This window comes from Hordeum vulgare, chromosome 3H (assembly GCF_904849725.1).
Source record: "Hordeum vulgare subsp. vulgare chromosome 3H, MorexV3_pseudomolecules_assembly, whole genome shotgun sequence".
Classification (NCBI taxonomy): Eukaryota; Viridiplantae; Streptophyta; class Magnoliopsida; order Poales; family Poaceae; genus Hordeum; species Hordeum vulgare.
Window position 1 is genome coordinate 336970837 of NC_058520.1, and position 27369 is coordinate 336998205.

General features: G+C 48.1%; 1 protein-coding gene across 4 annotated transcripts; it reads right to left on the reverse strand.

Moving 5' to 3' along the window:
• Nucleotides 1–230: 230 nt before the first annotated feature.
• On the reverse strand, nt 231–22609 carry LOC123443785 (DNA damage-binding protein 1-like). Of its 4 annotated transcripts, XM_045120313.1 has the most exons (22): nt 22359–22451; nt 21944–22044; nt 21620–21860; nt 21377–21522; nt 21178–21226; nt 20932–20991; nt 20741–20832; nt 20170–20221; nt 19883–19945; nt 19565–19614; nt 16951–17026; nt 16399–16602; nt 16170–16276; nt 15950–16058; nt 15444–15644; nt 15138–15353; nt 14910–15020; nt 2783–3055; nt 2436–2710; nt 1977–2325; nt 1202–1486; nt 231–1091 (listed from the first exon to the last, which is right to left on the reverse strand). In XM_045120313.1, exons 4-22 carry the CDS (start codon nt 21412–21414, stop codon nt 531–533), a joined length of 3171 nt encoding a protein of 1056 aa, XP_044976248.1. In that variant the 5' UTR covers nt 21415–21522; nt 21620–21860; nt 21944–22044; nt 22359–22451; the 3' UTR covers nt 231–530. The 4 variants fall into 4 exon arrangements, with proteins under 4 accessions (XP_044976248.1, XP_044976250.1, XP_044976247.1 ...); XM_045120315.1 differs by lacking the exon at nt 21377–21522; XM_045120312.1 differs by lacking the exons at nt 21377–21522; nt 21620–21860; nt 21944–22044 and having other exon boundaries at nt 22359–22609.
• Between the last annotated feature and the right edge of the window lie 4760 nt (nt 22610–27369).

Here is a 27369-nt window from a genome sequence, read left to right on the forward strand (position 1 = left end):
GAGGCCTAAACTTTAAACTTTTGTAAGTATAGGTATATCGAAGCACACCTTGTTTGGTACAGATGAGCATGGTTTCACAGGAAAGCGCATGTCCATTCATAATAAAGTTTTTTTTTACGAAAAGGCTGCGGAGCAAGTTTCCTCTGAATAGCAGAGCGGCCACCTGGTCAGGGTTCAGAGGCCGAGCGTACCATACGTTTTATACCCGATCCATCCCACGAACAAAGTGGTTAACAACTGTAACTTTGTTTCAGAAGTGTAACCAAATGTACAATCTCCTTACCTACAACTAAATTTCTCTCTCAACTATAAAGCAAAAAAAAAAAGGAACGAATTAGACTGAAGGTTGTTACCTGCATCTACCAAATTGGGGTTGCCAGCAGTTGAGCGGCCATGAAGTTGAGCCCAGAACTCGAAATATCAACTTTAGCATGCATCTATTCTAGCACGCTGGCAACGAGTTAACAGTAGGAATATTCACTGGAGCTATACATGAAGATAGGCAACTAGTAGTACTTTGTTATCCTTATTTAGTGTAGTTTCGTCAACTCCTGCACTTTCTTATACAGGTCAACCGCGGGGACACCCATCGCCCACGCAACCTCCACCATATGGCTTGGGCTCAGACTGAGGAAAGATTCAATCAGATCACCATCCACGAAGTTCCGGGCATAACTGATCCTCCTGGCGTTATGGAATGACCGCCATTCTGCATGGCTAAGGTTACCAACACCCTTGACGAAATTCGCAAGGACGGACTGCAGCTTCTCTAGGAACACATATAGGTCACTTGGAAGGGAGGCAATCACACCGATGGCGCCATTGACCGTGCCAAAGATGACTGTAGGAAACTGGCCTGTCTCCGAATCTGTGTGGTGCATAACCAGAGAACCGTGATGCAACCTATTCACCACGTCCCCCAGATGGTACTCCCCAACGGGCTCGAGCCACCCATATGGGGACTTGAACACGGTAAACAGGTTACAGCATTTGTCTGCACCAATAAAAATATCATCATCCAGCATCTCAACTGCAGTCATCCAGTTTGTGTTAAGATCCCTAGCTACCTCTTCAATCTCGCCTTCTTCATGCTGCCCAATAAGAAAAGAGTAACCAGTGTGATGCAGAAACGGCAGTCAACTTATTTTAGGATTCAGAGGAATTGGAATGATCCTTTAACAAGTGAAAAGTGTGGTTATACCTTGTACATCAGCAATGATAATGATCTCATCATGTCTCCAACCAAGATGAAATCACCACGTGTTTGAGTATACAAAGACAATACGCGGCCATCATGGGCACACTCAAATTGTAGTACATGTGACCTATCATCTCGCTGCACCCACTTGTACAATCTGATCTTCTGATTAATAGCAGCCAATAATTTCCCATTGAATGCCTTAAGCGAATAGACAGCTCCTTTGGTTTCTTTCGCTGTGATTAGTTGTAACTTCCCTTCTTCAACTAAAAAGACCAGGATCCGTCCCTATGCCAGGTTGCATTGGTACCAAAACGGACAAGTTAAGTGTAGGAGAAAACGTTGGATAAATATAGGCATGAAATACAATTCTAATGCTCAATGTAATTTTCTGTATTCTGACAAACTACTCACCATTTGTTGACTACATGCAACCCCGTGTAACAAGAATTAAAAACAAAGGAAAAGGAAGAGCAGTTTCTGTGGTTCATATTGCATATCACCAATACTTGACAAGTGACTAGATACAAGTCATAAGAACCTAAAACTTCTACCAGACAAGAAAAGATAATCCACATTGCGGAAGTTTGACATGATTCATACATGCAGTCAATAATAGGTATGTTACTTGCTTGTATCAAGAATACTGAAAGGAGCAAACAGCAATGGCCATTACTAGTTTCATCACATAAATTCATGAGACAGTAATTCCGGATAAGGCAGTCAAAATTTACAAAGAACATGCTGTTCATTAAGCATCAACCTGATAAAACCTTACCTTTGTGGGTTCATCTTCCATGGGTAAAACATATGCTGTTCCCACACAATAGTAGAAATTATCATCACCAGAAAATGAACAACTGATGATGGAGCAACCACATTCGAAAGAATCAAGAGTATGTGTTGATAAAAACCCAAAAGTCTGATGGTCTAATAAACGAACAAAATGTGTCTCGCTCACTGCATGCATGTCCTTATTCTTGAAACTGCAGAGCGCAAGTGTTTGAGACCGTTCCTGGTGACAGATACGGCGTGCATGTTCATTCAAGGGGATTGTGTGGATATGAGGCTTTCTGAAGTCAGTAATTGCTCCAATTGAAAGTTCAGCTTCTTTAGCTATCGCAATGCTGTGACAACAAAAAATAGCTTAATGCAAGTCCAAGAAATTATTTTAGCCAAAGAGCTAACAAAATAGGTAGTTACACACGTGCACAGCATGAGGGGGGGAGGGAGGAACCTTTCTGGAAAAATAACTGTATTAAAAGAGCATACGTGGTTCATTTCTTTCAAGTTGACATAACTGTAGAGTAACTTCTTGTCTCTGCTGTATATGATAGTTGGCCTATCTGATGCAGCAAACACACGAGTTCTATTATGAGATGAGTATTTATAGAGGCTGATTGGTTGTGTCCCCAAGCAGACCCTGCTTCTATCTGATAGTTCACATGTACTTATGTTGAACACAAAACTGAAGAGGTGACCATCTCCGAGAGCACAGAACAAGTACGACACCTGAATAGAAGAGCAAGATATTACTGTCAATGGTCCAATTATCTTTCAGGAAAAGCAATATGAAGAGCATACCTCTTCAATAGTACACAGCAGAACAGAACGAGGAACAGCTTCACCCAAATTCTCCTTCCTAATTAGTTCAAGGCCAGGGAGTGAAAATATCCTCACACTTGTATCTGTCCACATCCCAACAGCTGCAAGGGAGCTATGTTGTGGACTCTCACCGATTGGGTTTATGTCAAGACAAGAAATTGCATGCTCAAGCTCTACATGCTTCACTTCGACCAACTTAGAGCTGGTAATTTCTAGGTAGATAAGATGGAAACCACCAGTTGCCAACAAAACCTGCAAGATGGCAACAATGTGCATCACAAACTGCTACAATACCAAGGTATAAGCAAATAAAATGTTGAGGACATGCATATCATCTGAAGCGTGTGAGTTTATAGATAACATAAGTCTTATTTCATTCAGGAACTTCTACTTATTCTGACATTGTAGATTTTTTTCACGACTAGCTGCAGCATTTTTTGAGCAATTGGGGCATGTGTAGCATCCTAGGCTTGGGAGCAACATGATTGTTCTTTAGCATTGCTAGATTTGAAGTAGATGCTATGCACCATGCATTGCTAGATCTGAAGTAGATCCCCGAACTGATAGTAATCAGAATGTCATCCTCTATTCTTAAATAGTTGCAACCCACTACCTATTTTTCCTCTTCATGCAACTATGCCACACCATCAAGTCATGTATGTGATCATAAGTTACAATTTATGCATTAATCTATTCATGCAACCATGCCACTATTTTTGTAGCATGACCTACATATATTTTTACATTGGATGCTTGGAGCAAATATATGTAGGTCATGTGACACATTTTTGTTAAAAATGGCACCCCGTTTGACTTTAATCAGTTAGATTTCTCTTTTTATAACGCACTTTGTCACATGCTTCATATACTTCATTGTTTTCCAAATATTTCCCGAGAGCATTCTTAAATTTGTTTTTGTAATAGTTGTTAGAGAAACAGCAACTTGTATTATTAGGAGGCCAAAGCCAACATATATACACATACATGAGGATGTCAAAAGGCTACATGAGGATGCCAAGAGACTAGAATGCAAAAGACCAAAGGACATCACTAATATAATTCTGTTAGGAAGTATTAGTATTAGTCTAGGAGTCCTTATTAGTCTATGTTTACTTTCCTTGCACCTCAAGTCATATGTAATATATATATGCCCCTTGGGCCTTCAATATAGATAAGTTGCTTTCCTAACAAATTCTACCCCCCCCCCCCCCTATTCCGCCTTCAAACTCATGGTGGATCCACAACGCTGAGTTTGGAAAGGTGAAATCCATGTTGCGCTCTAGTCTGGGCCTTTATGAAGAAGTCTGCTAGTTGTAACTCAGAAGGCACATACTGAAGAGCAACAACATGATCCTGCACAGTAGCGCGAACATAAGAAGCATCAACACCAATATGCTTGGTAAGCTCATGCTTCACGGGATCCCACTCAATACTTTTTTTGAGAAAACGCAAAAAGCCTTTGCGTTTCATTGTATTGAAAAGAAGGGGGGGGGTACATCCTCCTAAGAGGCTATTACAGCATCGTTACAAGAGGATTAGTGAACATCCCAGGATGTGGCAAGACTACCCTAAGCCCTTTGGCCCCGGCTCTTGCCCAACACCTGGTCTCATCCTTGATCCTGTCCATGAGCTCATCGAGCGATGGGGCAACATGGTCAAAAACACACGCATTCCTATGCTTCCATATTATCCAGGGCACCAAAAGCGCGGCTGACATCAGCGCCTTGCGAAGCGATGGTGGTGTGGCGTCCCTCGCCCTCATCCACCAGTCCTGGAGTGAGGTGTCGTGTTCCGGCGACGGGGCCGGCAGGCGCAGCCAAGATAGGGTCTCGTGCCAAGCCTGCCTCGCAAAAGGGCATGTTAGCAGCAAGTGTCGAATGGTCTCCGGCTCTTGGTCACAAAGCAGGCAGCGGGGGTGATGGGGAAGACCGCGGCGAGCGAGCCGCTCCGCAGTCCAGCAGCGGTCCATGTTGGCGAGCCAGTGGAAGAACTTTACCTTCGGCGGTGCCCAACCCTTCCAAATGAGCTTCCAGGAGCGGCATGTCGACAATCCGTGGAAGGTGGCCCGGTAGCAGGACCACGCCGAGTAGACACCGTTGGTCGTCCAGTTCCAAACGAGCTTGTCTGGCTCGATGGACAGTATAGTGTGCGTCACAAGCTGCCATGTCCACAGGTACTGCCCAATCTCTTGCAGGCCTACAACTCCGCGAATGTCCCAGGCCCATGCGTTGCCGGCAATGCCCTCCGCCACCGCCCGCGCTCTTCTTCTATTTTTGGGGATGCATAGGTAGAGCAGGGGCGCGAGCTCGCGTATGGACTGACCGTGCAGCCAGCGGTCTTCCCAGAAAAGGGTTGTCAAACCATCCCCAACCACCATGGAGGTGGAGGCGTAGAAGAGGCCACGCTCCTCAGGTGAGAACTGCAGGTCGAGGCCTTGCCAGGCACGGTCGGTGTCCATCCTCGATAGCCAAAGCCATCGGAGTCTGAGGGCAAGCCCCGTGCGCTCAAGGTCTCGGACGCCCAGCCCGCCATACGCGATCGGCCGGCAGACCATGCGCCAGTTCACGTGGCAGTGCCCTCCAAGTGCAACCTCGCGGCCGGCCCAAAGGAAACCGCGCTAGATCTTCTCGAGCTGCTTCAGAGTTTTCTTCGGGGGCGCTAGGGCAAGCATCTGGTGTATGGGGATCGCACTGAGCACCGATTTTACAAGCGCCAGCCGCCCAGCCTTGTTCATGAGCCACGCTTTCCACGACGGGAGGCGCCCAGCCACGGCGTCGACGAGCGACTGCATCTGTGCCGCGGAGGGCCGGCGGGTGGTGAGCGGGATGCCCAGGTAAGTGATGGGCAGGTCCGCCGTGTGGCAACCGAGAACCGAGAACAAGGCGGCGCCAGACTCGTCTCCATGCAGGGTCGTGGCCGAACTCTTGCCGTAGTTGACCTCCAGGCCCGATGCAGTCCCGAAGATACCCAAGATGCTCTTCACGGCGAGAACCTCATCCATCTCGGCGTGGCAAAACAGCATCACATCGTCGACATATAGAGAAATGGTCGGAATGTTGCGGCGTGGATGAAGGCGTCGAAGGATGCCGGTCTGGAGCGCCCGGTGCATTAGGCGGGCAAGCATGTCAACCGCTAGGACGAATAGCTGCGGGGATGTGGAGTCGCCTTGACGCAGCCCGCGGCGGTGCCAGATCGGGGGGCCAGGCACACCATTGAGCATGACACGGGTGCTGGCCGAAGATAGGAGAATGGCAAGCCATTCCTTAAACATGTCCCCAGATCCATATTGGCGCAGAACCTCAAAGAGGAACGGCCATGATATGGAGTCGAAGGCCCGCGTGAGGTCAAGCTTGAGCATGATGCGCGGTGCGCCCACGTGATGAAGCATCCGTAGGGATTGCCGAACGAGGACGAAGTTGTCGTGAAGCGTGCGTCCGGCAATGAAGGCGTTCTGGTTGCGGCTCACCAGGTTGTCGAGCTTAGGAGCGATGCGCAACGACAGAACCTTCGCGAAGATCTTGGCCACGATGTGGATCAGGCAGATCGGCCGGTAGTCGCCAAGCTTGTGAGCGTCCGCGCGCTTTGGCAGCAGGGTTAGCAGGGCTTGGTTGAGCTTGCTGAATCCTCTCCCGCGCAACGTATAAAGCTGCCCGAAGACGTCCACGATGTCTTGCCTGATAATGCTCCAGCAGGCACGCAGGAATTCGGCGGTAAACCCGTCCGGACCTGGTGCCTTGTGCGCAGGGCATGCGTCTGACCGCTGCCCAAATCTCCTCGGGGGTGAATGGTGCCTCCAAGCTGTCCAGGTCGCCGGGCGTGATGAGCTGCTCGAGGTCGAGCGTGTGAGCCCGGTCAGCGGCGGTGCCCAGCAGCCCGTCGAAGTGTGCGAATGCCGCATGAGCCATCTCCTCGTGATCGCAGAGCACATGCCCGTCAACTAGCAGGCTGTGTACTCGGTTCTTCTGCCGGCAATACGTGCATTGCTCATGGAAGAAGCTCGTATTCGCGTCGCCCTCCGCGAGGAAGGAGATGCGGGCGCGCTGCCGGGCAATGGTGCGCTCAAGGGAGGCCATGCCAAGGTACGCCAACTTAAGTTGTTTGTGCAGCCATTCTTCCGGCGGGGTGAGCTGACGACTCTCCATCGCATGGTCGAAGCGGGAGATCAGCTCGTGAGAGATGGCCAGCTTGTCCCGGATGTTGCCCGTGGACTTGGCACTCCAACTCGTGAGGGCACGGGCCGTGGCTTGCAGGCGCCTAACCAGCCGCTGGAAGGGATCGGGGTCGTGCACCGAGCTCCAGGCCGTGGTGACTGTGTCGTGGAAGCCATCGAGGCGAAGCCAATAATCCTCGAAGCGGAAACGCCTATGGGCCACGGGCATTGGGGAGCAATCCAACAGCAGCGGGCAATGATCAGACACGACAAACGCAAGGCAGCGGAGGTGACATTCACGGTGGTAGTCCTCCCACTCCGCGGTGCATAGGACCCGGTCGAGGTGCACAAGCGTCGGCGGCGATTGCTCATTCGACCATGTGAAACGGCGCCCGTTGAGGTAGACCTCTTTCAGGGCGAGGTCATTGATGGTGCGGCGATTCAGGCTGCCGGAGTTCTTGTCCGCATCGCGGTAGATGAGGTTGAAATCGCCGCAGAGCATCCAGGGGCCTGGGCAGGCGGCGCGAATGTCCCTCAGCTCCTGCAGGAACAGGAGCTTATCTAGGTCGCTTTGGGGGCCATACACCGTGGTAAGCCACCACGGCGTGCCGCTGGGCACACACACCTTCACCGTGATCGCGTTCTGGGTGAACAGGGGGTCGGAAATGGTGACAGCCCTGCTCTTCCAGGCGATGACGATGCCTCCTCGGGTGCCGTCAGCCGGAAGGTAAGTGGAGCCATCAAATTCGGACCCGAGGGTGTCCAACACAATCGACGAGCAAATCAACGCCATTTTCGTTTCCTGGAGGCATACAATGGATGCATGGGTGGTACAAAGCAGCGAGCGGATAGCACAGCGCCTAGCACGAGAGTTCAAGCCCCTGACGTTCCATACAGCAATTTGAGGTCCGTGATACATGAGCATGGGGTCGACTGAGGAACACCACCCAAGCTAGCTCGCGCAAACCATGGCATCGCCAGCCGGAAGAGCCAGGCCTGCAGGAACCGTCCGGTCGACCAAAGCAGCGATTGCATGCAGCACCGGCATCCTGATCGGCGCGGCGAACATGTCATCGTAAGCCTTATCTCGGCAGGGGATATCTGCTGGTTGGCGCCCACGATCCCGAGAGTGCACAGGATCTGCACGACTGCCCTCCAATCAGCCGTGTGTGGCGCAAGGGCCGGAACTGCGGCGGCTGCAGAGAGTCCCCTCCTGGGGCTGAAGTTGAGGGGGGCGCGGACGCTTCCCAGGAGGCAGAACCGCGTCGAGCTGCTTTGTAGCCGCGGACAGGAACTCGCCCGGCGTCCATGCCTGACTGGCGAGGGCACAGCTGCGCCGTCTCTGCAAGGTGACCGGCGGCGAGGCGAAGCGCCCAGGGGCAAGCGCGCGAGTGTTTGCGGCGCTGGTGCCTGAAACAGAGCAGCTCGCGGGCCTCTACAGAATCGTGGGAGGAGGGCCGCTGCAGTTGGTGGGTCCCGCAGCTGGCACGGGCGGGGTAGGCCCTTCCAGAATCGGCGCGGGCTCAGCGGGCCAGTCCGCGGACGTGGCGTCGGGCGCGGGCCTAGCTGCAGCCGCGCAGGCCGGCGGGGTCACATCTAGCGCGGCTGGGAGGGATGCATCGCTTCCCGCCCTCTCCTCGTTGGCACGCACGTGGGGCCGCGGCGACTGGTCAAGAGGGGCGCGTGGCAGGGCGGGCGCGACAAAGGTGAGCGGAGCCGCACTTTGCCCCGACCGGGCTGCAGGTGGGGTTGGCGCGTCCGTCCTCTCAGGCAGCGTTGCTGGGCCCAGGCGTAGCTGGCAGCGATCCCGACGGGGCATGGGATCAGCCGCTGCAGGAGCGGACCCGACCGGATCTACCTCGGTCGTGGGTGGGGCGCCAGGATTCGAATTGGCGGCTGCTGCGAGACCACCATTGGCTAATGACAGCCCACCAGCTGGCCTGATGCCATCAGCCGCGCCGTCACCGCCCTGGTGGTTGGTTGCTTTTTGCGCTGGGGCCATGGGCAAAGCGGCTTTGGGCAGTTTGGGCAGTACTTTAGTACCCCTCTTCCTACCTTTTCTGACGCCGTGACGGGAACCAGCGGGGCCCTGCTGACCTGGCCATGTCAGCATCCCTTTGCGCTTTGGAAGCGAGACTTGAGTCGGCGCCGCCGAGGACGGCCAGGACGCCACCGTACCTGCTCCATCGAAGCGGCCGGAGTTGTTGTGGGCGTGCAACGCCAGCGCGTCGACCGCCATGCCGTCGGCCCGCCCGCTCTGTGCCTCGTCCGTACATCGGGCGTTTGCGGCCACGACGGCGCGCGCGCCCAGGACCTGGGCCCTGACCTTTGCCAGGATTGTGCCGCCCACCTGTGCCATCTGCATCGCCGCCGTTACCTCCAGTGGCCTGAGAGCCGGCCGGAGCGGCCCGGATCAGCTCCGCCTTGGTAAGGGCGATGGATACAGTGAACGTGAGGGTCCTGATGGACGGCGTCTCCGAGGGCACGCGACACGGCAGCTGCTCGACGATCTCCAGGACCGCGGCGCGCCTGATGTCGGCGGGGTCGTGCGCCCGACCGAAGAGGCGGAAGACGGCCAGGTCGTCGCGGGAGCGCGTGCGGGGGTGCAGTCTCTCAATCCAGCAGCTGCCACCCAGCACGTGTTCGGCGGTGGAGAGATGCCAGGCATGGGCGGGGATGCCGCGGAGCTCCAACTCAACGCGGTACTCGAGCCCTCCGGCGCCGGCGTGAGCGAGCTTGCACCAGGGCCGGAGCGAGAGCGCAAAGCGCATCGAGCTGATGAAGTGCTCGCCTCGGAGCCGCCGCATGGTCGCCAGGGAGGAAAAGATGATCAAAAAGTCCTCCGGGTTCCCACTCAATACTGATAGCACCTGTACTGTCTGACAAGAGGGTGGTAGGTGTAGTAACAGAAACACCAAAACCCTCTAGTAACCATCGTAACCAAGTCACCTCTGCCGTTAGAAGAGACATAGCTCGCGACTCATCATCTGCACTCGAAAGGGAAACTGCAGTATGTTTCTTCGTCTTCCTGGCAATGAGAGAACCACCAAGAAAAACACAGTAAGCAAAAAGTGAACGGCGATCCACAGGATCACTAGCCCACGTAGCATCCGAATAGGACTGGAACTGTAACGAGCTGGAGCGGGGAAAGAAGAGACGGTGAAAGATCGTGTCAGGAAGAAATCGCAGAACACGAAGGTGACTATAGTGTACCGAAGTGGCAGAAGAAACAAACTGACTCAAGATATGGACAGGATAGGAGATATCCGGACAAGTGACAGCGAGATAGACAAGATTCCCAACAAGATGACGATAACGTGTTGGGACAGACAAGGGCTCACCATCAGAAGCACGAAGGTGAACATTGAGCTCCATGGGAATCTCAACAGTGCGCTCATCACTAAGAGCCGCACGAGTAAGAAGATTCTGGATATACTTTTTTTGGGAAATAAAAAAGGCATCTGTGGTGGAGGAAACCTCAATCCCAAGAAAGTAACGAAGAGGACCAAGATCAGATATAAGGAACTGCTCACTGAGACGGGCCTTGACAAAGGCAATGTGCTCAGGATCATCGCCAGTGATGATCATGTCATCAACACATAGAAGAAGAGTCTGCCCACGAGTTGAAAGGTGGACAAACAGCGTCGGATCATGAGCACTCGCTGAAAAACTAGCGGCGGTCACCATAGAGGCAAAACGCTCAAACCAGGCGAGAGGGGCTTGCTTAAGGCCATAAAGAGAGACGAAGACGACATACCATGCCATCAGGAACTGAATATCCGGGTGGTGGCTGCATATAAACCTCCTCACGCAACTCACCATTAAGAAAGGCATTCTTAACATCAAGTTGAGAAACAGACCGATGGCGAATAGAGGCCACGGCGAGAAATGGGCCACAGGAGCAAATGTCTCATCGTAATCACGACCATGCTCCTGCTGAAAGCCACGAACCAGAAGACGAGCCTTGTAACGCTCAAGAGAACCATCGGAGCAAGCCTTAACCTTGTAGACCCACTTACAAGTGATGGGACGAACACTGGGAGGAAGAGAAACAAGATCTCACGTGCCGGTACGCTCAAGAGCAGCAAGCTCCTCCGCCATCGCAAACTGCCATTCAGGATGAACAATAGCATCGCGATAAGAGGTAGGCTCAAGAACAGCCGAAAGATCATATCGACTAGGAGAATAGCGGTCAGGGGGAGGCCGAGGCCGAGCCCGAAGACTATAAGTCGACTGGGATGAGGAGGAGGAGGCACCAGAAGTAGTTGGCACGTTAGTGAATTTATCCACAACACGTGGACGACAAGTATAATGGAAAGAAAGGAGGAAAGAGGTGGAATCACTGGAGGTGGAGATGGGGAATGTATCGATGATGAAGATGGAGAAGGGGAAGGTATCGGGGATGAAGGTGGAGAAGGGGAAGGTATCGGTGATGAAGGTGGAGAGTCATGCGATGAGGGAGGAGAAGAATCCGTAGGAGAGGACGGCGTTGGATCTGCAACAGCATGACGAGGAATAGGAATATTGGGCACAAAGGGAGGTGTAGAAACATAAGAAAAGAGATGTCCTCCGCTGAAAAAGTTGAGGAGGATGGACGCGGGTAGAAGGGACGAGACTCATCATAAGTCACATCCCGGTAAATACGCATCCGGCGACCGACCGGATCCCAACACCGATAGCCCTTATGCTCATCGGTATATTCGAGAAAGACACACTCAGCGGACTGAGCGGTCAGTTTAGTGCATTCACAAGGAGCAAGCAAAACATAACACGCGCAACCAAACAAACGAAGCATCGAATAATCAGGAGGATGACCAAAAAGACGCTCAAGAGGAATACCACCGTGTAGAGCAGAAGAAGGCTGAATATTGATGAGATACGTGGAAGTGGTAACAGCCTCAACCCAAAAGTGAGGCGGAAGAGAAGCGGCGATCATCATCGCATGCGCCGTCTCAAGAAGGTGGCGATGCTTGCGCTCAGCCACACAATTATGTGCATGAGCACCAGCTCAGGAGAACTGAGTAAGAGTACCCTGGTCAGCAAGAAATCCTCGCAGTGCATGAGAGATATACTCACCAGCTGAATCTGCACGAAAAACACGAATAGGAGTGGAAAACCGGGCATGAACCATGGCAGCAATTTTTTTGTATATACACAAGACCTCACTAGGAGAAAACGTGAAATAGATCCAAGTGTACAGAGAAAAATCGTCTATAAAGATAATATAGTAGCGATGACCCCCTTTCGAAGCGAAGGGAGCCGGGCCCCGAACATCAGAGTGAATGAGATCAAAAGGATGCTCGGACACTGACTCACTATGAGGTTAGGGTAGCTGAATCTGCTTACCAAGTCTACAACCCAGACAATCCAACAAAGCGTTACCGGAGACGGACCCCAGAACTCCGCGATGAACCAAAGACGAGAGACGAGAACCACATAAATGGCTAAGACAATGATGCCACTGCTGAAAAGAGCTGGTAGATGCAGCTACAGGGGCTGCGAGACTAGCACCGGTGGCAGCGGAGGGAAGACGAAGCCACTCAAGCTCCCCGAGACCATCAGAGCGTCGAGGGTCTGCACCAAGCAGAGCGCCCGTGTGACGATCCTGAACAGAACACGAATCAAAGTCGAGAATGACCCTACAACTAGAGTCAACAATCTGACCACCAGATATGAGTTGCATGGTAAGTCGAGGGACATGAGCGAGAGAGGGGACATGAAACAAAGAAGTGCTAAGAGTGCCTCGACTAGCTACAGGGAGGGGAGTACCATCAACCGTAAGAACACGAATTGGACACTCGACGGGTCGAATGGAGGTCAAAGTGGAAGAATCATAAGTCATATGAAAAGACGCTCCGGTATCAAGAATCCATGGGGATGTACCTGAATGAGTAGATGGTGGTTTCTCAGTGCCAGAAGAGTCATCCACAGAAACTACAGAACCTGTCGGTGAAGAATCCCAAACATCAAGCAGGCATCGCAATTGCGCAATCTCACGCGCGGACAGGGACACGACCAAAGAGATCGAGGTACAAACACCCGCCAACGATGAGCAATCGCCACCACTCATAAAAGCAGCGTGTAGAGTCGACTGAGAGTAGCGAGTCGGTGTAGAGCAGGCACCACCATTGCGGGCAGACGCCGCGAAAAGAGTCGACGAATAGCGACCATCACAGCCTGCTAAAGACGCCGCAAGGGACAACGTCACAGATGGACGGGCACCAAGCCCCGAGCGACGACATATGTGCAAGACTGGGTCAACATAGGGTACACGATCGAACATCCCCTGGCAGCGCGAGAGGGCGGCATAGCCCGATGACGTCAAAGACATGGTGCTCCTTTTCTATTTCACAATTTATTTTTTCCTCTTTTTTCTTCCTTTTTAGAGAAGGCCACTCGAAGAGTCAATTGGCCTGGACCAAATAACAGCAGATCAATCCAAACTTAAAGCCATGATCCACGATCTGGAGAGCTGGAGGCCTGTATGTGAAACAGCACAACCACACACACAACGTTGTGTGAGCTTCTGCGGAAGCCAGCAGCGGCGCAGACGGTTTCGGCGGCCGACGGCAACTGGTGGATGGGGCCGCCAACTGGCGGACGAGGCCAGGGCCGGCGGCGACTTGACGGACGAGGCCGCCGGCGACTGGTGGACCAGGCCGGTGGCGACTGACGGACGAGGCAGACGGGGCAGCCGGCAACTTGGCTCGGTGGTCAGGAGCAGTTGCAGCCCTACCAGCGGGAGGGATTGGACTGGAGTGGATTGGATCATACCCAGGCAGCTTCCGGCACAAGAGGCTGGGCAGAGCTTGACGTGGTGGGAAGCAGCGAGAAGAAGAATCCGCGACGACCGGCAAGGAGATGACGGCGACGCGATGGGAGGATCAAGCACGAGTTACGCGTGCTAAAAAAACTAAGCTCTAGTACCATGCCAGAGCCAACATATATACACATACATGAGGATGTCAAACGGCTACATGAGGATGCCAAGAGACTAGAATGCAAAAGACCAAAGGACATCACTAATATAACTCTAACAATAGTTTTAGTTTTTTAGCATCTATTTATGCATCTGTTTTATCAAGCTTCCCGCAGCAACACGCAGGGCATCATCTAGTTACTGTAATAAGCCAACTCAATCAGGAGAGCTTCCAGGTAAACCAACAAAAAAACATTTATGTCAAGCTGTACTAAGTAATGAACAATTTCTGACAATTATATCTGTCCACAAACAGAAGATGTTTTGGATATTTCAATATAGACTACATACGGACTGAATGAACGAACAGACACACTAAAACTTGTCTACATACATCCAATACACAAAAAAGTTAGAACATCTTGTGCTCCCTCCGTCCCGAAATTCTTGTCTTAGATTTGTCTAGATACGGATGTATCCAGGAATTTTGGGACTGAGGTAATATTTGTGAACGGATGGAGTACTTCATATCTGTGTTGCAGTGATATACATGACATTTCGTAAATTAACTTAGTATAAAGAAATTTCATTTTTTAAATACGTTCTGATCAGCTTCCACCCAGCTTGTGACTGATTATCATGCTCGCTGAGCCACATATAAATTTAGATATTGCAACCAGCTCGTTTCCCTACGGTAATCGGTTTGGAATCAGTATCCTGAGTTTCTGCCAACATTGTGAATGAATTAGATTAAAAGTAGAAGTACATGAAACTAAAGTAATGTTATGTGGATACTGGATACACAGTTTGCAATCTCACGTCATACTTCACAATAGGTAGCAATAATATGCAGACTTCAAAACAGAGATGATGATAATTAGAGTACTATCACAAAGATGTATAAATTGGAAAATATTATCCAATGTGAGGATGCATGTGTAGTTAGAGCCACATTTTGAGTGGGAAGGTGGATGGTATTTTCCAACTCAATGATCGTTGCGATAGTACCAAGAAATATCATCCAAAGAGATGCCAACCTGGCACGCATTAGCTGCTGCAACATTGACTGGAAATCCTGTTGGTGCAAACCATTGATCCAGTAAATCTCGAGAAGTAGAGCTGACTAATCTGACAGACTGTGCAGTAACCTACGATCAAGATTACATGTTTTAACAAGTGTGGGAAAAAACCCACAGAAATGGCTAAAACTAAAAGCAAGTATAATATAGATAAAGAAAAATACAGATGAGTAAAAAGGGGAGAACCTGTATAAGCTGATTGTGGATGGCAGTTCCACAGACCAGAGTCTGTGTTTCTGAAACAAATCCTTCTATAGGGGTTTCTACCAATTCGTTTTCCTTATTGATTGCCAAGAAGCGTGTCTTGTTTATAAAGGTCACAACCAAGAATGTGTCATATGGATCGTTCGATGAACATTTTAAAGACCATAGTCCTTTCATGCCATGGAGTTGTAATGAAGCCTGGTTACGCATGAAGATACATCTTAAGATTCCAATAGTGTAACAGAGTTCAAGACAGCATGGATAAAGTATAAAAGGAAAATATCAGACCTGGTCAGTAATTACTAATTCATTACGAATTGCCCGAATTGAACCATCCTTGTATGCACCCGAACAAGTAATGACCTGACCTTGCCCTTGCCTTTCAAAATCAACCACACACAAGTCTACAATTGGTCCAATGTTCATATATTGTTCGAGAATTTTAACAAATGAACCGCTAGCATCAGCTTGAGTATTCAATTTTAGAAGCTGTTAAGAACAATAGCTTGTTTAGGCACAAACTTATAATGCCACTAGAAATAAAGGTTGGAATAGAAAAACTCCCGAATATTCACATTGTCAGCAGCAAAGTCAAACATGAAGATGCAGTCATACAGTCTGTCTGTCCCCACGTGTATGGGCACATGCACATGTTTTGGGAGTTTATTTAGAGGTAACAGTACAGCAAATTATGAATGACACCCACTATGACACAATATCAGATATATAAGAAATTAAGAATAATACACTAGGAAGAGTAAATGACAACTGCAATTCAAACTGATGTCACCTACCTGTGAGTCCCCAAATTGTGAACCAATATAAACGAAACCACTGCCAAGATATGATATTGTTGAGGCAATTGACGTCTCCCCAATGAAGCGACTTTTTAAACCAGTCACTCTAGATGCCACCATAACATGGAAAAAGGAAATTTAAGCGGCAATTAATTTAGTACTGGACTCTAGAACCCTGTTTTTATCTAAAATAAAAATAAACACAATTGATGGATACCTTCCCGATTCATGGGTAATTACAAGAAAATGCAGAGCGCCAGTGCTGTCTCCATATAAATAGCGAGAACCGTACGGGTCAACCAGCTCAACAGCTCTAATGATAGACTGCACAAGAAATGATGTATCAATTATAAACCGTTACCACAATTAAAATGTTATACACAAATAATAATAGTTCATGCCAAAATAGAAGAGCACAACTACCAACAGAGAAGGAAGAGCCTTACTTGCTTTATTGATAGAGATTTAATAGTTGTGGAACTGCAGTAAACTATTGTGTCCTCACCAACTATTATAACACCACCCAGTGGTACAGGAATTAACAGGCGAGCACAGTTGTCTAAATTGTTCTGAGACCAAGAACCTTCAACAAACTTTTTGTCCTCCAACGCAATTTCATATGTCTTAATATGTCTGGCATCGTTGTTGTCCTGTAGTGTAATATGGAAATAAGAATCATTTCATGACCATCATGGCTGAATTACACACAACAAAATGCAAATCAAGAAAATCAAAAGGGGAGACATAGCATTAGAAAAACTGAAGGCATGTGTTTTTTATGTTACATAGAAACCATTACTTTACAGCAGTCAAAAATTTCCATGCGGTAAAGATGGGGATCAATCATCAACTACTCTAACAAGAGCATAAAGTAACATAGTTATATGTCTGCATAGTAGGAGTCAAATGGCAACACCAACCCATAAATAAAAAGGATGGAGTCTATTGTGAACATAGAACATAATACATTCTTGTGCAGAAGTGAAAAATGAGTATACCTGGTAAAGAACTACTACTGTAGGGTTTTCACAACGATAAAGAAACTTGATGTCCAACACTACAAGTTCTTCAAGCCTGGCACGTCCAAAAGGAAAAGCTGATAGAATATACAATAGCATGCTTACCTAGTTATAGGCAAAATAACATTTTGAACAATTCTCTACTAAACTAAAGAAATCATCATAACCATAAAGAAACTTAAAACCGAAGAAGGCTAACTCTTCTATAAGGTACTAATGCCATAAACTGGCATGGTCACACAGTGATCCAGCAATCCTTAATCAATCATTTAAAAATACCTATCATAAACTATAGCCCATAGTGTATCAGCTTTCCGGAGTAAAAGGGAAACAAGAAGGTAATATGTACACGATGCGACCCGTCTAAGAAAAACAGTTTTATAGAGCTGTTTGGGTTGCTCGAATCAGATCGTATTTCTCGGGCAGGATCAGGAGGGGTTTAGACTCCCTCATCTTGGGAGCGGCATGGGCCATTTGGAGGCAGCAGAACGCCCGAGCCTTCAACAATTTCGCTCAGCAAGTGTCACCGGAGCGCCTTGCCTTTCAGGTGTTGCAAGATATCAGAGAGTGGAAGGCAGCAGGATGGGGAGCAGGAGGTCTTGATCCTTTCGTGAGAGAGTGATATTTGTTTTTTGGTTTTGGTGTGGTGGTCACATCTCTGATGTCCGCATCAGATGATGTTTCTTTGTATATATTAAACCTCTGTCTTCTATAAATATATGGTACGCCATTGGCGTACTCTCGAAAAAAAAAGAATGTGTCAGTTTTGTTTGGTAGCATAACATGATGAGTGGTGGTCGCACTGTCATAGAATCATACTCCCTCCGTCCCGAAATACTTGCCTTAGATTTGTCTAGATACAGTCAGTCTAGATACATCTGTATCTAGACAAATCTAAGGCAAGTAATTTGGGATGGAGGTAATATGACAGTTTACTACTTTATCCAGATTCCAGATAATGTATATGATTTATCCATGGCGGCTGCTAGGCATAAACCGGCTGATCTTTGGAAAAGATCAGACGCCTAGCCAACCGTCCATCTGTGCGAATACAATCTGTTTTGAGCCACTTGATCTCCTGATGACCACGCCATCACTTCCATCCCATCCTGCCCCAGGTACGTCTCCATGCAGCGCTGCCTCCAGGCCATTACTTGCATCCCAACCTGCCCCATGTACGTCTCCATGCAACGCCACGAACGCCCCGCATTGCGCGCGTCTTTTCTTGAAGCACCGGCAATACTCCTGCACCGGATATGCATCAAAGGCCCGACGATACTTCGACGGTCCGGCGACGCTCCATCGCAGCACCAGTGTTGTTCCATTGCAACACAAGGGATGCTTCGACGGTGCACCCACGGCCCAGCTATGCTCCGACAGCTCGGGGATGTTCCACTGCAACGGCGGCGATGCATCGGCGGCCCAGCTATACTCCATCGCAGCACCTATGATGCTCAATTGCATCGCAACACTTCTCACGGTAGTGCTTACAGCATGGTCGATCGCGTCACAACACACTTCGTCGTCGTGGTCGTCGAAGCATGGCCAAAGCATCGAAGCATTGTCGCGATCGGTGAAGCACACATCACCACGTCCACCGACATCGGCGAAGCATCACAACGACCATTGAAGCACGCCTCATTGCATGGCCACGAATCACGATCGTCGATGTCGTTGCGGCACGCCACGTCGCCAAGGTGGTCGAAGCATTGTTGTGGCCGTCAACGCAGTCCAAACATTGCATGACAAGTGAAGCACGCCTCGCAGCATGGTCATGGTCACCGACGCCGTCACGACTCACGACACGCCTCGTCGCTGTAGTTGTCGAAACATTGTCGTGGCGGCCGTCGAGATCGTCGAAGCATTGCCATGATCAGTGAAGCATGCCTTGCAGTGTGGCCGCCATCATCATCGTCATCACGACGCGCGTCCTCATCGTAGCCGTTGAAGCATTGCTGCGGACGCCAAAGTCGTCGACATATCTCATCGCCGTGGTCGTCGAAACATCGCCACGGCCGTCGATGTCGTCAAAGCATTGCGATGATCAGTGAAGCACGCCTTGCAGCATGGCCACTGTCGCCATGGTGCGCCCGGTTGTTGTGGTCGTCATCATGCCCCACGCGGATGTCACCCTTGCACCTTTCAGAATGGCTTGACAACACCAGGCTTCCCCTCGTTGCTCACCGGCTCCCATGCCCGGCGGCGCCGCCCCGGAGCACCGGATCTCCCCTGCTCATAGCCCCGGAGGCGTCCACTTTCAACACCGGTTCGCTCCCGTTCGCAGCACTAGAGGTGGCAGCATGGGTGTGGCGCCAAGCTCGTGCTGGCCAGAGGTGTGTGAGGGAGAGCATGCGTTGTAGGTGCAGATGGGAATGAGAAGGAATGGTACCGGGCGACATGGTTAAGGCACGACTGGTTCGTGCTGTTTTCAGAGAAGTGCCGTCCGTATCACTCGCGCACCGCACAATTGGATTTGATCCGACGGTTGCACACGCGGTTGTATTGAGCAAGCGATCAGCCAGATGAAAACAAGTGCTTTCCTTTATCCATTTATAACTGTAAGTGAATTCGTAACTATGTACAACTACAGTACCTGATGTTCAATGCTTCCTTCAAGTGTCCTTTGTTGTCAAATGGTATAACCTGGAAACGGCCAATAAATTATTAATTTCTTTGTTCACAATGTAGCTTTTCTTTTATCTTTCCTTGAGCTAGGATCTGAAGCCAGGCGAAGCACTTCAGTCTATGGTCTCCCAAGTCTACACTACTAAGAACACATCCTGGTGGTACATTTCTCCATTAATCAAAGTTTGATACAGTAATTTGTTTCTTCAGCGAATTGAACTATAGAACAGCCTCGAGGAACAGCACTGCAAAACTCAACAAGACAAAAATGATATAGATAACTTACCTTAAATAAGCCATCATATAGGTGAAGACCAATCAGTCGATAGCGACGATCAATAATTCCGATCTACATTTTAAGTAATACAATTAAATTATGAATTCTGGCATAATAGGGGTATCTTAGACTATTTCACAGAGAACATCACTGCTAGGGTTTCTCAGCAAAAATTGTTCCAGCAGTTAGTTAACAAGAACTACATTCTGCACAGTAGTCATAATAGAAAATAATGTTTCCGTTTAGTAAAACACCTCATATCTCTGTACATGTACAAGTCGACAGAATCACACTACCTGTCCATTGTCAGTAGGGCGCCCAAAAAATTCAGAAACATCTCCCTCAGATCTGCATATTCAAACTGTTTAGTTCCTGATTGACAGAAAACTGAGGGGAAAAAAATCACCAACTTGCAAGATGATTTTGCTCTAACAGTAAGTGGCAACATATATCAAGATGGAGAGCTTCATAAGACAAACAACTAACATAGAAAAACATTTCCCAGGTTCATCAGTAGGTCCTTAAAACTAAGAAGAAACTTCGGATGGCATATATCTGTAAGGCATGAAATATATTACTCCTGCTAAGCTAAGTATGTGTTAGGGGCTTAGGGCATGGATATATTTTGAAACTAGTTTCAGTTGGGTTCTACGAGAAGCTAAAGAGACTGGTTCGGCTGGATTGACCTTCAGGTCATGCCTGTTATATAAGTTTCTTAGAATCACCAAACCAACAGTTCCAGGATCTGAAATATAGCATGCTAGTATATACATATTAACACAAATCTACAAATGAATGGACTTACGATAAGCACCAATTTTGATAATTGCTTTCTATGTACAGAATGTGATGAATGAAGGCCTAAACCTTGTAAGAAGTTCTGACTTTCCTCCATCCCACTGAAGTACACAATATCTATATCTTTCCATACCAATGAAAAGAAAATCTTGAGTTTCACTCTGTGAATGAAAAAGAGGCGTCTAATATTAGTTTATGGAGGGAGTACTTCCTTAAGATAAGGAGCAACTTTCAACCAGAGAAACAGAAAATAAACTCACACGAGAACGGAAGAGCTCAAGTGTTGCAAGTGTTCCATACAAAGGTACCTCAAGCATAAGCTGGCAACCAGAGAACAATTATTTTAGTTAGTTACAGAATCCCTAGTAGTCCACAAATAAAAAAAGTATTAGCTCAAAGCATGTCAATGTAATTTATTTGAAAAAATAGCCACCATATAACCCTTAATATCACATATGATGCAACAGAAGAAATTGACATATTCCATGGAGGCAAATGTCTCTGACCTGAAGGCCCTGAGGAGTAAGCATATAAATCTCGATATGGTTACATTTCCTGAAAGTTTGTTATGCAGGCAAGCATCAGCAAATATTTAAATAAAACCTGCCAGTTTCCTTTGTTTTCATTTGAAAGGACGGCAAATCCACTAATCAAGTAAAATATAACAAACAAGGTACTGTTAACACACAGATTTACATATATCACCTTAGCATTAAAGATACTGTAACCTTGTTGAAAGGCATTACAATTTACAGCATCACTATTACAATTACAGCATCAATGTTACAACCATAAGTCGCTTGTTGGAATGTAGACATCAATCGCCTTTACTTTTTCCTTTTTGAAGGACGCTAAATCCAGTAATCAAGTAAAAGATAAGCAAACAAGGTACTGTTTTTTTCCCGAAAGAAACAAGGTACTGTTAACACGCAGATTTACATATATCACCTTAGCTGCTTAGCATTCACCATACTGTAACCTTCTTGAGAGGCATCACAATTTACAGCATCACTATTACAACCATAAGTAGCTTGTTGGTTTGCAGACGTCAATCGACCCCCTCCCCCCTATCAGTAGTAATGCCTTCAGCTTGCAAGCAAATAATTGCATGCAAACGAGGATACATGACAGGAGAATGCAGGCCTTGCACCCCAGGATGATTAAAACACACCAACAAACTTGACGATTCCTAGAAAACAACGAGTCGCCCAAAATTCAGCACGTTAATTACGAATTCCCTAATACAGTAGCAATCCACGACCAATCCTATACCTCGCTTATGCAGTTCAGAATACCGAAACGAACCCTTGAATGGGGCTTTGATTTTTGTACGCCCGACGGCCCGAGTCAAATTTCAAAGAGAAAGTATCAACCTATCCAAAATGCACCTTAGTATTTCACAAGCCAATAATATTTTCTCAAAAACCAGAACTAAATTGAGAGCACATCCATCTGGGTGGGGTAAGATCATGCTAATACGAAAGCAGATAAGCATCGATCGATCGTTACAGCCCAGCAAGCATCGATCGATCGTTACAGCCCAGCAAGCATCGATGCTGGGCTAGGGTTTTAGCTGAGCAAACAAAAACCCTAAGCACCACCACGCGATCCTCGCAACTTTCGCGACCGCCGAAACCGGGAGAGCAGGGAATGCGCGGAGACGGAGAAAAGCATTGGTGGTGCTTACGCGACGATGAGGTTGAGTTGGTGGGGCGCGGTGAAGTTGCCGACGCAGGAGTGGGAGACGGCAGTGGGCTTGTGCGCCGTCACCACGTAGTTCCATGCCCTCATCGTCCCCCGCCGGCCGCAGAAGCAGCCGCGGCGGACGCCTCGCGCGGCCGCACCGGAGAGGAGCGAGGAGCGAGGAGAGCGAGACCAGAGAGAGCAGGGTGGAGGAGGTGGTGCCGTGGTGGGACCGTGGGAGTTGGGGGCGGGGATTCGGCCGGGATTTTTCTGGCCCGGAACAAGGCCTCACCTAAACGGTATGTACTATTTTCTATGGAAAATTCTTACCTCCCGCCGGTTGATCCGAGCAATCTATCCACGCTTCCTCGGCCATTGATCTTGTTTCAACCGACAGCCCAGATCGTATCCGCGCGCCAACGGAGCAGAGACCGTTTCCTGAAACTGGAGCATTGTTTCAGGAAACGGTTCTGAAGCTGGGCACGCTCGCGCTCGCTGCAAGGAGGCGGCGGCTACCGGATCTGGGAGGGCGACGACGCGGCCGCTCGCCCCCGACGTCGGCCGCTCCCGCCGCAGTCCCTCCACCACGACGCCGGCCGGCCCTTCCCTACCCCCACCGCCCGCGACGCCAACCGCTCGCCTCCGACGTTGGCGGCCCAACGCACACTGCTGCCAGCCGCTCCCGCCGGCAGCCCCTTCGCCCCGCCGGCCGCCCCGCCGCCTAGAGCTCGCCGGCCGCCCCGCCCCGCCGCCAAGAGTTCCCTGCTCGCTAGGTAGTGGTTCTGCAACTTGACCTTTGTTGCAAAAAATTCCTGAAACATGACCTTTGTTGCAAAAAATTCTCCCGCAAAAACGAAGAAAAAAATCCTGCAACAAGCAAATTGTTTCTGAAACTCGACCGTTGTTTCAGGAATTAACAGATCCAAAGTTTATTTATTGCAACAAAGCGAAAGTTTCCGCAACTCGAGCGTCGTTTCAGAACCATGCGGCGGGGATGCAGGGCGTTAGATCGCCATCCGACGGCTAGCTAGGTAACGGATAATTTTTAGAAATCATCCGGCGGATGCGTAGCGTTCCCCATTTTCTATTCTTTAATATACTCTTAATTTATAAAAAACAGTGGGAGTTGGGGGAGTTGCAACGGGAGAAAGAAATACCACACAGCACACGCTCTTAATTTATAAAAAATGTCTATAATTTGAGAATTTATAGTTACGGTACAAATAAAGATCGTCTTATCCTACAAAAATGCAGTTCAAAATTTCACGGGTCTTCTATTTTAACACGGCTTGCATGTAGATTTAATACGTACAAAGAATCAGTCAAGTGACCTTCAGTTTCATCTCTAATCCTGATTTTGTTGACACGTTCATCCCCAACCCGGATGAGTACCGGTATGAAAGAAAAACGAAACTTATTTATTAAGATTGCACCCTAGATAGTATTTTTTATTAAACGTTTAACAGATAAAATAATATCATATTTAAATTCTACATATTTTTCTAATCAAATTCCATGTATAATGTGTTAAATTTGGAGTTACGGTTTAAAAGATATGAGTATTTAAAAAAATATTTAATATATATACTATGAGTTTAATGTCATAAACAGTAAGGGCTTTTTGTAAAATCATCTCGGTGGGTTTTCCGACGGAAGCGATAGCCTCTTTATTATTAGGTAAAGATACTCCCTCACTCTTCCCCTCAAAAAAAATACTCCCTCGCTCTAAAAATACTTATCGTACGAATCAATATATCTAAATGTATTTTTATTGGAAAATGTTGCATGGAAAACAAAAAAATTCTACGCACATATAAAATCTAGTATTTATGATGATGACCATCTACGAGAGAAGAAAACGGATTCACATATCCTTATAGATCGCTAAGCGGAAGCGTATATAACGCGGTTGATATAGTCGAACATCTCCGCGATCCAAATCGTAGTCCGTCCTGCGATCCCATCTAGTGACGAACGAACGGCACCTGCGCGTTCAGCACACGTACAGCTCGATGACGATCTCCGTCTTCTTAATCCAGCAAGAGGGGGCGGAGAGGTAGCTGAGTTCTCCGACAGCCTAAGAGCGTGGCGGTGATGATGGTGGAGCTGATCCGGCAGGGCTTTGTCGTGCACTTTCTAACCAATCTAGTGGAGGAACGAACTAGAGGGAGGGAGAGGGGTTGCACTTTAGATTGAGGTGTCGGTGCCCTCTCTCCCCTCCACTATATATAGGAGGGAGGGGGGAAGGGGTGACGCCCTACTCCTTGTGGGTTTGGTGGAGGCGCTAGGAGGACTCCTCCTCCTAGTCAAACTCCTCCCCCTTCTCCACTATTTCGGCTGCATAGGCCCATGAGGCTAGCCGCCCAGCCCACTAGGGGCTCGTGCGCCACCTCTTAGGCATATGTGCCCCCCGGGGTGGTTGGCCCCTCCCGGTGAGCCCCCGGACTCCCAGTAAACTACCGAAAATGCCCAAAACCTTTTCTGAGCCCAAATACCCTTTTCCTATATATCAATCTTCGCCTACGGACCATTATGGAACTCCTCATGATGTCCGGGATCTCATCCGGGAGTCCAAACAACTTTCGGTCACCAACATACATAACTCAACTATACCGAAACGTCACCGAACCTTAAGTGTGTAGACCCTGCGCGTTCGAGAACTATGCAGACATGACCGAGACACTCTCCGGTCAATAACCATAGCTGGACCTGGATGCCCATATTAGCTCCTACATATTCTACGAAGATCTTTATCGGTCGAACCTGTATGTCAAGGATTCAGTAAATCCCGTACACTATTCCCTTTGCCCTTCGGTAAGTTACTTGCCCGAGATTCAATCATCGGTATCTCCATACCTAGTTCAATCTCGTTGTCGGCAAGTCTCCTTACTTGTTCCGTAATACAAAATCTCGTGACTAACTCCTTAGTCACATTGCTTGCAAGGCTTGTTGTGATGTTGTATTACCGAGTGGGCCCTAGAGATACCTCTCCGTTATACGGAGTGACAAATCCCATTCTTGATTCATGACAACCCAATAGACACCCTCGAAGATACCTGTAGAACACCTTTATAGTCACCCAGTTACGTTGTGATGTTTGATACACACAAGGCATTCCTCCGGTGTCCGGGAGTTGCATGATCTCATGGTCATAGGAACATATACTTGACATGCAGAAAACAGTATCAATAAACTGACACGTCGATCACATGCTACGTTCATAGTTTGGGTCTTGTCCATCACATAATTCTCCTAATGATGTGATACCGTTATCAAATGACATCTCATGTCTATGGTTAGGAAACCTTGACCATCTTTGATCAATGAGCTAGTCCTTAGAGGCTCACTAGGGACAGTGTGTTGTCTATGTACCCACACATGTATTTGAGTTTTCAATCAATACAGTTCTAGCATGGATAATAAACAATTATTATGAACAAGGAAATATAATAATAATAAATTTATTATTGCCTTTAGGGCATATTTCCAACAGTCTTCCACTTACACTAGAGTCAATAATCTAGTTCACATCACTATGTGATTCACACCCAATAAGTTTTGGGGTTTAATCATGTTTGCTTGTGAGAGATGTTTTAAACAACATGTCTGAACCTTTCAGATCCGTGTGTGCTTTACAAATCTCGATGTCATCATGTAGATGATGCTACCACGTGCCATTTGGAACTATTCCAAATGACTGCTCCACTATAGGGATCCGGTTTTCTACTCAGAGTCATCCAGATTGGTGTCAAAGCTTGCATCAACGTAACCCTTTACGACGAACTCTTTTATCACCTCCATAATTGAGAAAAATACCTTAGTCCACTAGTTACTAAGGACAACTTTGACCGATGTTCAGTGATTCATTCCTGGATCACTCTTTGTACCCCTTGACAGACTCATGGCAACGCACACATCAGGTGTGGTATGTTGGGGAATGTCGCACGGGAAACAAAAAAATTCCTACACACTCATAAGATCTATCCATGGTGATGACCATCTACGAGAGGAGAGATTGGATCCACATACCCTTGTAGATCACTAAGCGGAAGCGTATATAATTGTACGTCCTCGCAATCCGATCACGATCCATCCCGCGATCTCATCACGATTCGTCCCGCCATCTCATCACGATCCTTCCCGATCTAGTGCCGAACAGACGGCACCTCCGCGTTCAGCACACGTACATCTCGATGACGATCTTCGCCTTCTGTTGGAAATATGCCCTAGAGGCGATAATAAATTGGTTATTATTATATTTCCTAGATCATGATAATTGTCTATTATTCATGCTATAATTGTATTAACCGGAAACCGTAATACATGTGTGAATATATAGATCATAATGTGTCCCTAGTGAGCCTCTAGTTGGCTAGTGTTGGAAATATGCCCTAGAGGCAATATTAAAATGGTTATTATCATATTTCCTTGTTCATGATAATCGTCTATTGTTCATGCTATAATTGTATTATCAGGAAACAGTAATACATGTGTGAATAAATAGATCATAATGTGTCCCTAGCAAGCCTCTAGTTGGCTAGATCGTCGATCAATAGATGATCATGGTTTCCTGATCATGGACATTGGATGTCATTGATAACGGGATCACATCATTACGAGAATGATGTGATGGACAAGACCCAATCCTAAGCATAGCACTAGATCGTGTTGTTCGTATGCTAAAGCTTTTCTAATGTCAAGTATCATTTCCTTAGACCGTGAGATTGTGCAACTCCCGGATACCGTAGGAGTGCTTTGGGTGTACCAAACGTCACCACGTAACTGGGTGATTATAAAGGTGCACTACGGGTATCTCCGAAAGTGTGTGTTGAGTTGTACGAATCGAGACCGGGATTTGTCACTTTGTGTGACGGCGAGGTATCTCTGGGCCCACTCAGTAAGCCATCATCATATTGAGCTCAGTGTGACTAAGGAGTTAGCCACGGGATGATGTGTTATGGAACGAGTAAAGAGACTTGTCGGTAACGAGATTGAACAGGGTATAGGGATACCGA

What these genes read in the sequence shown, in the direction of transcription:
- LOC123443785 (XM_045120312.1), bottom strand. Translation starts at nt 22,462, where the DNA reads ATGAGGGCATGGAACTACGTGGTGACGGCGCACAAGCCCACTGCCGTC. An exon ending in CACAATTTGGGGACTCACAG is followed by an intron (nt 15,645 to 15,949) that starts GTAGGTGACATC and finishes TGTTCTTAACAG; the next exon opens with CTTCTAAAATTGAATACTCA. An exon ending in TGGAAGATGAACCCACAAAG is followed by an intron (nt 1,487 to 1,976) that starts GTAAGGTTTTAT and finishes AACCTGGCATAG; the next exon opens with GGACGGATCCTGGTCTTTTT.